General features: G+C 45.4%; 1 protein-coding gene across 8 annotated transcripts in view; it reads right to left on the reverse strand.

The window, feature by feature from the left end:
• SGCD (sarcoglycan delta) overlaps positions 1-14581 on the reverse strand; it is a 665508-nt gene that overhangs the window by 71595 nt on the left and 579332 nt on the right. For all 8 annotated transcript variants that reach the window (XM_050961320.1, XM_050961323.1, XM_050961326.1 and 5 more), the window contains one exon: positions 11407-11526. In XM_050961320.1, coding sequence (XP_050817277.1) covers positions 11407-11526 — 120 coding nt within the window. The remainder of the gene's footprint in view (positions 1-11406; positions 11527-14581) is intronic.

Raw genomic sequence — 14581 nt, forward strand, 5'->3', positions numbered from 1 at the left:
TAGGACAATGTGTAATTTTGCCTTAATTGCAAATTAGGGCCAGGTCCGTCATACCTGTACTCACGTGACTACCCCATATGGGCCAGATCCAAAGTCCACTGAAGTCAATGGATAGACTCCACAGATGTCAACTGGGTTTAGATCAGGCTCTGTATGAGTAGTCTCACTGAAGCCAATAGGAGTACTTGCATGAATAGGGAATATGTTTGTGTATAAGTGTTGCAGGATCTGGCTCTTTCTTTGTGCCCTAGCCTCCACATTTGCCATTTTCAAATGCTCTGAAACATCATGTCATTGTGTTTGCTGATGGAGGCTGGACAGTTCCTAAATGGCAGTACGAGGATGTAATTTCCAAAAAAGGAATGCCCACTTGTGAGAGTGGAGACTCAGAAGGACGTACAATGCAGGAGAATTCTCTTACTCAAGTCTACGTTAGCTGTTTTTAAATGCACGAACAAAATGCCAACGCTCTTGGAATGCTGGCTAACAAAAAAACCAAAACATAACACCCTCCCGCCCAACAAACAGCTAGAAGGATTTGAAGGTGAGGAAGAAACCTCATTTCCTCCCTCAACTCCACTGCAATTCATAGCCAAACAGCGCAAGTGGATCACCTTTTCTCATGCCTCTAGTTACTGGCGGACAGTGTATTGATTTCTCATTGCATCCCTTTTTGCTTTGTTAAATGTGAGTTTTTTGCACCCTAGTGATGCAAAGAAAACACATTAGAGCTTTGATAAGGCTCCAGTCACACAGCTTTGTCTGATGAACAAAGGAAATGAACACTATTTCCAGCCATAGTGCTGCCAAGGCTAAAATCTGTAATCTACACTTGCCATAAGGTTTCATCAGTACCCTAATTTTTCTCTTTGTCCATTCGTCATCGCACTGATGGCAGAATGTGGCTCTCACTCCAAGGTGACATTATTAGTACTACTTAATGTCCTGAAGAGCTCAGTCAGAACTGGACAGAAACTGAGAATGAGCGTTGCAGGCTCACAGCTGCCTCCTAAAGAAGTGGTCTTCCACCATCTACAGCACAGTGCCTTGTTTTAATCAGACACAATCATTGTTAGAGCTAGCCACTGGAACTGCGGCCGGAATGCTTCACCTCAGGAATACACATGCACAATCATCTCTATTTCAGCACTGGGACTCAGAATTGCTATTTGTCCACACACACAGCATTTCAGTGGACGTAATGGCGAGAGCACATGGTCCATTTCATTTTGACTCGTACCAGACTTGAAGCTTTGCCTCCAAAGGTGGGAAACCAGTGCGACTGCTCATAGTGCCATGCAGACTCCAGCCAAAAGCCGTTCTGAAAGCACAGTTACCACTGCAAAGGTTAATTGTAGAATATCAGGGTTGGAAGGGACCTCAGGAGAGTTAAGCAGAGGCCTTGACCCAAACATTTTACATAGAAGTAAACAGCCCTCAGAGAAGTGTACAAGATAAAAAATTACTATAACTCATAAGATTCTCCATCATTTTCCATCTCCACCTGAAAGGTCCTGAGTTTATCATTTACCTCTACTACAAAAGTAACTGACAAGCGAATAAATTTGTGACTAGTATTCATAACAACTCAGCTGTACAATTATACTCACTCTGCTGTACAAATCTCAACCAGCCCACTATGTAAAGGATATGCCAAGAATTTACTAAAAGTGCAACGTTAAAAGAATCAGGAAACTTACTGGTTCTCTATCAGGCTTGGACAGTACTGTAGCACCTCCTTTGTTCCTCTCAGATCACGGCAACACAAGACCTACTGAAAATGTTTGAGGATGCAAAGCTGTTGAGACAGCTGGGATGGTTTACACAGAGATATTAGTTCATCACATTCATATTAAATCATGTCCTCTTCCTGACCAAACTGAAAAGTGCTGAGGCCAATGCAAATTCCTTTTTCATCCTCTCTTGGGTAGTGACAGTCCAATATTTCTGAGCACAAGGTTGCAAATCCAAAACAGATTAAACCAAAAACAAACGTTTGGTTTCAAGTGATAGTTCTGTAAGGCCATTACACAGAGAGTTCTTTAACCATAGGCATGCTAGGTTATGTTGCTTTCCATTTGTATTGCTTATTGACTAAAACCTTTATGGTATTAATACATTTCTCCTGTAAATAACGAAGTAGAAATGTGCTTTTGGAACAAACGATTACAGACCTATTAACAAATTGGTAATTACATTTCAGCATCTGAGACTCCACCTGCGTTACTAGACACATTAGTGAAATCAAACCTGCAGGACAAACTGCTCCTAAGAACAATGATCTCAAAATACAGAATGGTCCAGAAAGCAAGTGTGGCTAGCAACACCTCCAAATTCTGTATACTGATGCTGCACTTCATGGTCCACATGGAATTTACCATGGGTCCCCCACTTAGGGCCACAGAAGGATGTGAGAACCGTAGAATCATTGCAGTTTTGCTACACAGACATGGCTACAGGAGAGGAGACAATGAAAGGGGTCAGCTCAGCTCCAAGGGGGCTCTGACTTTTTGGTGTGTAGGGATGTACTGTGGGCAGACTGAGAGTTGGGTTCCATCCCAACATAACCTCAGGAAAACACAGCCGCTTTAGCTGGGCTGTGCCATGAGGAGAGGGTTTGACACAGTGTTTAGAAGTAGTAGCAATAGTAACTATATTATGGTAGTCATATTTGGGACTCCATTGGCCTGAGGACAATCTCTGCCCTGGAATTTGTATGTTTTATACAATAGGAGTCTTATGCAAAGCCCACTGAAATAAAAGGAAACTCTAGATGCCTTATTAGTGATCTTTGTCAAACCACAAGAACCATCAAAATGGCACATGTGTACAGTGACTACATCCCACTGCACCTCATCCCGACTCCCACAGATCTATATTGGCACTTCCTCTACAATTCAAAACCAGAGACCAAAACAGCCAGTATACTGCATAAGCACACTCCATATTGTCTCGTTTTAAGATCATCGCAATTCAGCTGGATTTTCAGCAATAGTCAGTAAAAGAAAAACATCAATTCACTTTCCAGCATAATTATTAATCACCAGAGTTTGTTGGCAAGCTTTCCTGAAAACAAACTTTGAAATCTAACGTCCAAAAAGATGTCAAGGCCTTTGGGAGAACCGATTCTAGCATGTCATCTGATGTTGTTTTAAAAGGCTAAATTAAGCATCTGACCACAGTTTAATTTCTGTAAAAACTCACACTAATTTAAATTGCTTTAGATTTAATTAAAAATGCTTTTGTATAGAGATAATAATGTAACTCTGGTAATTAGTATCAAGTGGCATCTAGAGGGCATATTTAAAAACTAATCTGGAGAATAAATAGAGCTAATTAACAGTTAGAATAATGCTGTATGATTATCCTTTGTTTATAAATGCTATAATGTTCAATGTGTTGCAAAACGAAATTGGTAATTAATGTCTATCAAAGTTATTTTTCAATATTCTTTTATTGAAGCATCTCTCAGATGCAACATTTTTTAGATTATCATAATTTGTTTTATTTCAAAGGGGGGGAAGGGGGATGTGAGACAGGGGAACTGGTTACAGCACAATATGTGAATTTAGTTAGGGCCAGTTTGTTTCTCCTTCCACTGTTCAGAGTGTGAGAGTTTATCAGCCCTTGGGAGAGACCCAAATCAGCTACAGATTGTCTTTTTGGTGCATGGTGTAGGGGATGATATAGGTAACCCTAAGCTGTCCTCCTCAGTGATTTCTGCCATGTGGGACCCAACGAGGAGTGAAGTTCTACTCAGTGGGAATAACGGTGGCAGATTCTGCTTCTTATGACTGGATTGTGAAGCTAAGCCATAGCCTGGTAGTAGAGAGGACGATCCAGTGGTTAGGGCACCAGCCCAGTAACCAGGTTAAATTGTCCACTCTGCCACAGACTCCCTGTGTGACCTTCGGCAAGTCACTTCATCTCACTGTGCCTTGGTTCCCCATTTGTAAAATGGGGTAACAGCCCGGCACAGCCTCACGGGGGTGCGTGAGGATAAATGCATTACAGATCGTGAGGTGCTCAAATATTATGGTAGTGAGGGCCATATAAATACCTAAGGCAAAGACAGACTAGAGCAGTGTATGGCTGGGCCATTCCAGGGAAGGAATGGTGGCTCAAGGAGATACACTTCCTTCATCGCTCCAGAAGGGTAGTAAGATATTTCTGGGCTATAGCAGCAACCAATTACTACTCCCCATCCTGGCACCAGCTAAGCTGTCCTGGCTGATGTGTTGGTGGGCCAGAACCAAGGTTCTGCCCATTCCCTGCTCCTGCCTGTCCACCTGTTCTGAGCATGGGGCGCAGCAGGTGGGCAGCATCTCTGAGCCCTTCATACTTTAATACAAGGTCCAGGTGACCTAAGGGGGATGGTTTCTTATTTCCTTTTCACCTCTGTGCAGGCATGCACTCCAATCCACAATCTAGCCCTCAGTGGCGTGCAGTTCAGATACACTATCTTGCTGATGGAAAAAGGTGGTTGGTCCATTAAAAATGTTCCCCTGAAATTATGGGCCAGATTTTCAAATGAGCTCAGCTCTCATTTTGGCAACTAAATGAAGTAGTCAAAGCGCTCAACAGCCAGCAGCTCTTATTGTTCTCAACAGGAGAGGGAACTCTCTCAAATAGAGAGGTTTCAAAAAAACGTTTGGGATTATTTAAAAAAATGAATAGTACTTTCTTTGGAGTAGTCCTGTTAAGTGTGAGAAATGGAACCAGGAGGAGGAGGGGAATGAATCTGGTCCTGTGTGTTTTGAAGGGTTTAAAAAGTCCATAAAATAAAAGTAGCAGCTTTCGTTTTGTAATCTGCAAACACAAATTGTAGAAGTCCAAATACCACCTCAAATGCAACATATGCCCTCCTGGTACGTGTTATAAAGTTCTGTATTTCAGATCTTCGATCGGATTTTTAATGCTTTGCTAATATTGAAGATGTCTTTAAGAATTCAAAGCAGAAAGCCAGTCTCAAAAGAAAACACATCACTCTTGTCATTTCCAGCCTTAGCACTGTTTTTCAAAACCAACATGGAAGAAAGTACAAACGAAGACACTAATTATAAATAATAAGATTACGTGTCCAATAACCGCTGTGCTAACCTCTCCAAAACGACTTTCATGCCAGACTGCAGTCCTACACGTCCTGCAGTACCAAGGACATGTACAGCAACAAGAACATGTCAAGATTATTTACATAGAGTAGATAAGTGTCAACAGAGACACACCAACAGCCCCTGATATCTCACAGTGATTAGAGGACTTTGCCTCTACACAAGTTGGACTAGCTTCATGTAACGACCGGCGGCACTGGAACCCAGGCCTGCAGTGGTACCAGGTAACCAACATCCTCATGCTACCACCCAGTTGCTTCTGTCACCTGGCCACTTCCTGCCACTTGCAATTTGCAGAGGTTCCACACCACAGAAAGTCCCATCTCAAGTGATCCAACTGATAGTTGTCTTAGCGATCCCTGATTGGCTCCTTGATCCTATATAAGACCATGTGGCATAGCAGGATGTGTTCAGGCAACAGTGTGGATTCCTGCTTCTCTGCCTCTGAACTTCTGGTATTGACCTCAGCTCCAACTTGGATCCTGATTCCCAATCAACCCCCAGAATCCCAACACTGACCCTCAGCTTGATTCCTGATCCTGTCTCTTACTTTTGGTTTGACTCCTGACTCAGATTCTAGCTTTAACCCTCAGATTGACTCTTGACCCGGATCCCACTTTGGACCTCAGCTTCAGTTCCTGGCTCCCAAGCGTCTGCCACTAGTTCTGCCTATCTTTGCCCAGAGTCCTGACAATTTGCCTGGACCTCCCAAAAACCTGTGGAGAAGGCTGGCTCTGGGGGGACATAGAGGCAGAGGGCCTTCCCTTATCCAGCATGTCCCAAAATATATTAGACATGCCTGAACAAGTTGACAGCCCCCAGGAATAACTTCAGACATTGCAAACACAAGAGGTGCAGCTGCTGTCTGAGAACCAGGCCCCGTCGATGCAGCTCACCTGGATACACAGCAGAAACGTTGCACGTGATGGGTGGTGAAGTGCACCACCGAGAACCGGGCAGTGTGAGAGCAGCGCACCTGTGTGTGGGACGAGAACACTGCGCTCCAGATGCACCTGGACCCCAGGCAAACAGTCCCCCTCCTGGAGCATTTCAACTGAAATTACCAAAAGTTTAGGGGGTTCCTCAACCAGCGTCGCCAGCTGTTCCTGCTCTGCTCCCGGTTCTACCTCACTGACCAGGCCAAAGTGGGACTCATAATTAGTCTCCTGATGACAGAGGTACTAGATTGGGCTTCACCCTGTTAGAACGACAGAGCCCAACACTATCAGACTGAGACACCTTCCTCCATGTCTTCAATGACTTCCATCAGGCTTTTTTGGCCAAAGCAGCCCTGCGAAAACCATGGCAAGGACTGGGAACAGCCACCTCCAATGCCTCCCACTCTACGTATCTCATCTCCAATACAGAATGAATGGAAAAAAGCAGCCCAGCTCTACCAATTCTGGTGGGGAATTACATGAAGATGACAGCGATGAGCTAGCTCATGTGGAAGCCCCGACCAACCTAGTAGCCTTCCTCAGCCGCACCATACGCATTGACAAAGGTTGTGCGAGCGAAAGGAGGAAGGGGATTGTGCTGCCCCCTTAGCTGGCATTCCTCAATGCCCGTCTCCATTCCAGTCCCACAACCCATGCAAATCGACGCAGCCCATTGTCACGTGAACCGCAAGGAAAGGGAGCGCCACCAACACCACGGCTTCTGTTTCTACTGTGCTATCTGGCTATGCCCCCACCGTCTCTCCTTCGAGGCTCTCACACCGAAAAAGTCAGGATATCACCAAGCCCAGTCCCAGTAAGGAGGGCTGGCTTGGGCAGGTCCCAGGGTATCCATCCTGCTGGCTGTCCCTACTTCTCACTGAAGCATGTCCAACGCACAGCAATCCCAAACTGCATCACAAATCCCGATTTGCCCGCATGTCCCAGGGAAGCCCCAACAAATCCCTATGCATTGGTTGCTCATGATCTCCAGGGCTGAGGACAGTTTTATAGATGTTGATATGGCACAGATGTTGGCTATCCCTATGCAGCAAAAACCAGCCATGTGGAGACTACAGATGGCTCGCTCCTGTCCTCGGGCTGGGGAACAGTGCCCCTGGAAGTTGTTATCCACACCATAGAGAAATCTTATGGCTCGGAGAGATCCATTTGGCCCACTTCCCCCCGTGATGCTTGGTGTCTCGTGGCTGGCCACTCATGACCCACACGTCCTTTGGCATGAGTGGAAGGTCAGTTTCCACTCCGAATTCTGTGAGCCAGTTTGCTTGTGTGCACCACTGGATGAGTCCTGGTTTCAAAACACCACACTCTAGCTCAAGTCCAGGTCACCTGTACTCGGGCCCAGCAGAGACCACTGTCAGGGGCTGATTCCTGCTCTTCCCAACGCCAAGTACCATGACTACATGGATGCTTTTGAGAAGAACGCAGATGGCCTACCAACACACCTCAACTAAGACCATCTGTCTGAGCTGCAACCTCGGACCAAGATACTGGTTCTTTTGCAAACTGGACTACCAGTGACTTGGCCCATCCCTGATCAGGCAAGTGATCAATCTTGGGACCGTTCTGCCCAGATCCTTCAGGGTACACCCAGTGTTCCACTTATCTCTACGGAAGCCAGATGTGGACAACCCGTTTGTGAACTGAATCCAACTGCTTTCCCACACCTGTAGTTCAGGTCCAGGGTCATGGTGAACATGCAGTCCATGAAATACTGGACCTTAAAATAAAACATGGCTCCCTCTTGTATCTTACTGACTGGGAAGGCAACGGTCCCAAGGAGCAATCCTGGGAGCCGGCGTCCCAGGTATGTGCACCCAACTGCGTGGCAGCCTTCCATGCAGCCCAGCCAGACAAAACCAGCTTTGTGGGGGCACCCCGAAAAGATGAGGGTGAAGTAAGGATCACTGGGACTTGCACCTGGGTCAGCAGGGCTGATAGGTAACCAATATTCACACACTGCCACTCCCCTGTGACCTACAATCCTCAGAGGCTGCGGTAAGGGACTACTATGTTAAGTTCTGCCTCAAAAGATCCGACTGCCAGTGGTCTTAGTGATCTCTGATTGGCACCTAGAAGTGTCCAGGCAACAATGTGGATTCATAGAATCATAGAATGTCAGGGTTGGAAGGGACCTCAGGAGATCATCTAGCCCAACCCCGTGCTCAATGCAGGACCAATTCTCAGATAGATTTTTGCCCCAGATCCCTAAATGGCCCTCTCAAGGATTGAACTCACAACCCTGGGTTTAGCAGGCCAATGCTCAAACCACTGAGCTATCCCTCTCCTACTCAGCTGCCATGACTGTCCTGCTTCTCTGTCTTTGAACTCCTGGAATTGACCTTGGCTCTGACTTAGGTGCTAACTTCCATCGATCCTCGGAGCCCCAGCACTGATCCTGATCCCTGGTATTGACTCCCAGCCCAACTCTTGATTCTGTCTCTAGTTCTGTCCCTCAGCTTGACTCCCAACTCAGACTCCGACTTTGACCCTCCGCTTGACTCCAAAGCCAGCTCTGACCCCTGGCTTCTGCTCCTGACACTACTCCTGCCTATCTTCACCCAGGATCCTGACCCTCAGGTCCTGACAAGAATATTGGAAGGAATATGAACATACAGTGTAACATCTCCTGGTATGGTAAGCAGCGGTGGCAACCACTATTTGAGACAGTTAGCTTATAGAAATGAAGGAGAAAAAAAACAAAGCCCAACACAAACTCTGAAAATGTTGTAGTTCAAGGTTACTGAAATACTGTACAGTATAACCTCAATTCTCCTGTCACAATATCTTTTCTTCTTTCATGTGTCTGCCTAAGCCTGATAAAACCTTGAGAGAGATTTTGCTGCAAACATAAATAAAAATGCACTCTAGCATTAGCAAGCTCCCCACTCCTTACGTTCCAGTGACTAAAATGAGGCATAAAATCAAACTGATATATCTAAAACTACTGCTGGTTCCTCCAGAGCAATTCAAGTAAATAATAGACAAATATTTTTCAAGCAATGTCATCTGAAAAGGAGTATTTGCAACCTGTGGAATACTTTTTATCAGCTAATTATCACTTTGTTTGACCAAGAAAAATGGTCTAAAATATCCTTCTACTCTGAGATCTCCAGGAGAATTCTTAGACTGATCATCTCCTGAATTCATAAGAATTGATTTGATCAAATGTCTCTGAAAAATGCAGTGGAGGATAGGAGTCTTGTGTTCAGAGCCTAGTTTTGTGGGATATATTCTACGGCTCTAAAACTGCACGTTTGCTTTAATCATCAATTTTTAAATTTTCTTATAAAAAAGACACACCATGAAGTCCAGAAAGCCTCAAATTACAAAATCCATATTTTATATATATATTCATTCCATACAGAAAGTAATAGATATAGATAGGTATATTACAGAGATATGTAGGTTGTTTTCAGGGCTGGTGCAAGGAAGTTTCGAGCCCTAGCCGAAACTTCCACCTAGAGCCCCCTCCAGCCCTGTGGCAGCTCCCCGTCCCCTCCTCCACCCTGAGGCACCCCCGCCGTGGCAACTCCGCCCCCCCAGGAGCAGTGCAGTACCTCCCCACCCCAGCTCACCTCTGCTCTGTGTCCTCCTCGAGCACGCCGGCCCCTCTCTAATTCTCCTCCCCTCCCAGGCTTGCAGTGCCAAACAGCTGTTTGGTGCCGCAAGCCTGGAAGGCGGGAGAATTAGAGCAAGGGCGGCGTACTCAGGGAGGACGTGGAGCAGAGGTGAGCTGGGGTGGGGAGTCCTGTGTCAGCTCCTCTCCCTGCCCTGAGGCACCCCCGCGGCACCTCCCCACCCTAGCTCACCTCTGCTCCACATCCTCCCTGAGCATGCCGCCCCCACTCTAATTCTCCTCCCAGGCTTGCGGCGCCAAACAGCTGATTAGTGCTGCAAGCCTGGAAGACGGGAGAAGTGCAGCAGCGACTACGCGCTCGGGGAGGAATTGCTGTAAAAAAAAATTGGGGGCACCGCTTTTTGGCACCCTCAAATTTTGGTGCCCTAGGCAACCGCCTAGTTCGCCTTAATGGTAGCACCAGCCCTGGTCGTTTTATTTTTTAAACGAACACTTAAATGCTCTTTTTTCTCAGTTAAAAACATCCTCCACCCAACACTCCTTTGCTGCAGAGGAAGGTGAAAAACCTTCACGCTTCTAAAGGGGTTACGATATAGAACTACGAGAGAAAAATGTTGAAAAATTATTAAAAACACCTCAACTGTCTCTCTTCCACCTAACTGAAATAAACACAAAGGCTGCTCATACATTCCACCACTCGTACTCACAAGCTAATGCCAGTGTAAACTTTGACACAAGGACCTGGTGCAGGGAACTCTGGAGAGCAAGCTGATCCAGGCTGCAGTGGTATAAAGAGACAAACCCCTGGTTTATAGGGGAGGGGTTTTTCAGGACAAGCACAGCCCTCAAAGTAAACGAAGCTGGTCAAAAAGGAGCAGCAGCAGAGGGATGCACCAATTCTGTGGCTTCCAACAGGGAATCCTGCCAGTAGGACTCCTATAGAGTCTGGTGGGAGTTCAAGTTACCCCGTTCTACCTGGAATTACTGAAGAACTCCAGGGGACGACAACAGTGGAGAGTCTGGCTGCCTGCCAAGGAGGTGAATCCCTTATTGGGTCTAGCAGATTAAGCCATGCCAAAAAAAAAAAGCTGTACCGGGCTCCAAGACACACCAAACTCTCATATGGATATTAAGGAAAAATTAGGGAATATAAGATAAAGGCTCATAGAATATCAAGGAAATTAGTAAGGAGACTAAAAATGCGATGTGGGCAGCAGTTCTTCTAAAAATCGTATTGTTTTAGAATGAGTGTAGGGTTGGTGAAAGGGACCAGATCAACAGGACCGGAGCCCTCTATTTATTCCCAGGACAGTGACTGTGGCTGTGAAAGCTCCCCCACACCGCCCCATCGTCATCCTTCATCTTGGACCCAAAGGATTGAGCGGGTAGTTCAGCCTCCAAAATCATCCAGTGTTTGGCCTCTCTGCTAAGACTGCCAAAACCAGTTATTTACTTCTCCAGTGAAACTGGATTGAAACCACCTGTAACTTATCATGAAGGCTAGCCAACAGCCATCAGCTGGCAGCAATGGTCGCCATCAGCTTGAGGCACACTGAAAGCAAAGATGTAGGTACAAGGCAGTGAGTCCCATTACCAATCCCATGAGCAGCCCAGTCTCCCAAGGCCTGATCCAACAACTCCCACGGATGTCAACAAGAGTTTTGGTGTTGATTTCAAACCGAGCTCGACCGAACTCTTAGAAAACTTTCAGGAAGTTTAGATCAGTTTTAAAACAGTTGATTTGTCTAAGAGCTGTTACCTAAAACTCTCAGTCTCTCTGCTCCCACGACCACTTCATTGTCATCTGCAGAAAACAGTAATTTTCCAGAGAGGGATTTCACCTCGAATTTTTGGCTGTGTGCTTCCACTGCTTGGGGACCTAGAATGGGAGAAAAGATTTAGCCCATGTTTTCTGAAGAAAATCATACGGTACTTTTATGAATGCAATAAACTGATTGTTGAGATTATCCCAGTAACTCTGCATGTATGATCGACAATTTGATAGACCACAGGGAGATTTCTCCTCTTAAGAGTGTGACTTGTCCTTAGGAAAGGGTAATAACATGATGTTTAACCCGCCCTTTAAAAGTTACCATGATTTCTTCCTACGCCTTAATGAACGTTTGCTGACATTACAAAACCACCAAGCAACTTGTCACAACTGGGAGTTTCTGCTAAAGACAGACCCAGGCATGAAATAACAGAGAATGTTATCAGCTCTGATTTAAGTGCATTGGCACAGCTGTACCAGGTACCAAGATTTTTGCAAGGCGCGAGTGTATGAAAAGGAGGAAAGGAAGCAAGTCCAACATCTGCCCTTTCCTTGCTTGGCTCTCACTTCCATGTAAATCAAATTTACCCTGAATAAACTGATGCTGATATCTGACACGCTCCAATCCAAAAAGAATATAAAAATCAGGAACAAGTGCTTCATTCTGAACTGTTAGACTAATGGCCTGTTCCACTGAAATCAACAGGGGCAGATGAGGTACAGAACTAAGTCTGCTCCTGAGAAGTGATGAGCATTTTCAAATGAGCATCCTTCAGGATGAGGCCCCAGGTGACTGGCTTTCAAGCGTGTACATGACAAAATGAAGGGCAGTCACCTTTAACATTTCAGAAAGTTTTATAGGCATAATGCTTCCCCAGTATTTAGCTCTTTTCTTAATCCTACTGCTGTTTCTTGATATGCTCTGCATCTAATGCTGAAAAGTCTCTGGTAATGCTTTTCGTTCCAAAGCCTGACAAACATTCCCTGCCCTCGTGGCCATTCCGTGCTGGTCTGTGGCTCAGCAGTGCAAAGAGCTGACCCTTCTGCTACCTGACCTGGATTTGACTTGTAAAAATCACCACTTCACATTCCTCTCCTACCTATCCCACACCACGCACAACAAAACCTCGTGGATTTGCCACTGCTCATGGCAGATGATCAGACCCAAATGTTTCTCTCACTGTCTCCCTGACTGGTCTCACTTCTCAGAAGAGAAAAGAAATGACTCTTGAAGGGCCAAGGTTTTTAAACGTGGGATCACAATTGCTTGCCCATGCAGTTGTGTGCACTAGCATTTATGCACGCCAATGCTGCCTGAGCGCACAAACTCTTGATGGTGTGCACAATGGTAGGCACAGAAGGTAGAAACTGTTTAATTCTGTGGGAACGCTAAAGGATCCTGCAAACTATTTTGAGAAAATCTCAATTTTTGGCAGCTTTTAGGCTCAAATTTCTCTCTCTACCTACCCACAACTGTAATGTGCTCAATATGGGACTACATCTTAAGATCACTTGGAAACTGACTGGTGCAGAATGCAGCACCCCTGCTTGCTAATCAGAGTGTCACGCTGAGATCTCACATCATCAGCTTTCCATGAGCTGGCAGCCTGGGAGTTCTCTGTGTGGAGTTCCCGATGTTGGTTTTAACTGGTAAAGCCCTATCTGGAAACTGGTTCCCTGAGAAGACAGCCTCACTCTGCACGCCACTCCACCTCAGTTGAGATCAGCAGAGTTGCTTAAACTGGAAATCCCTCAATTTAAAGAGATGGGAGCAGCTGGCAGGGTATTTTCTATGAAGGCCTCGCAATTGTGGAATTCTCTTTCCCACTCCTCATTAAAGAACTTGTGTTTGAGACCTGCTGTGTGATCCCAGCCTTCTTCTGAAGCATGTAAGGGGGATGTGGGCTGATGGACACACAGGGTGCTACTATATTGGATTATGATTACTGCTGTCATCAGGAGTTGGTTTCTAACCTATGGAGCAGGAGATTTTTAGAGTAGTTACATTTAGGTTCAGTTATATTATGTGGTATACAATTTACCATGACTTTGAAGTGCAAAGATACCCAGAGCACATGATGGGTGTTGATTGCAGCCTTTATATATCAAAATAAAAGTATTTGGGTATTTATGTTGCACTGATCCCTGTGGTGAATACGCATCTGACATTCCAAGCCACAGAGGCAGGCAGCAGTAAGTTTATGATCTTTTCCAAAAGTCAGCCTCCAATGCCTTCACTGGGGCATGCATCTCTACTAGCCAGTTTGCTGCGTTGGGTCTCATTTCAGCGTTGGCATGGTGTGTGCTTTGTGTGTGCACGTGTGTGTGTTACAGAGCTGCTGTAACTTCTACTAACAGCCCTCTAGACACTTCCAAGCTCTATCAAAACAGTGAAACAAAGATTCCATGGGAAATAAATGGCAAATGACCAACAAAGTAAACAAGTTCCTTTTGAAGGGCAGAATCTGGGAGCTCAGGATTGAATTTATTTCCCTCCTCAAGGCAATTTTCACATGCGCCTTAAAGCATTGGTTACTGAAGCTGGTTAATTATTTAGCACTGTGACTGGAGGTCAGGTGTTACATAAGTCAGCCAGACAATCCAAACTCATGTAGAAACAACATGTCTATGGATTACTGGCTCCACCACACAGCAATACCTCTCCCTGGCCATAGACTGCTCTATTTATATATTAAGCATTTTACATGCCGCTCTCTTGACACAAATCACACATGCTCTCAAAGACACACCCGTGCTGTGGGTTTCTGAAACACTGGTTTCCCCATCAAACATGAAGTGCTAATGCTCGTGAGAATAAGGGTTCTTTAGCAGCTTTGGGTTTGGAAAGCACTCAATTGCAGAGCATCTGTGCACAGCTGCTGCTAACCAACAGAGTTCTAGAGGTCTTAGGCAAGTTGAAAGTATCATGGGACAATCCTGTGCGAAATGTCAGGGTGAATATTTTCTTCCTGACCCTGAAGTCATACAACTAACCTTTTGTCTCTGGATTGACTTTCAAATGACAATGATTTTCTGCTTCCCTGTTAGATATGTGCAGCCAGCTTCTTTTCCAGCACAGCTCTAACCTTCTTAACTTTTGTTTCTACAAAGCAGAGCTAACTTTTAACTTGTACTTTACTAGAAGCCTTCGCTACCCTCTCCT

Source organism: Gopherus flavomarginatus, chromosome 7 (genome assembly GCF_025201925.1).
Source record: "Gopherus flavomarginatus isolate rGopFla2 chromosome 7, rGopFla2.mat.asm, whole genome shotgun sequence".
NCBI lineage: Eukaryota > Metazoa > Chordata > Testudines > Testudinidae > Gopherus > Gopherus flavomarginatus.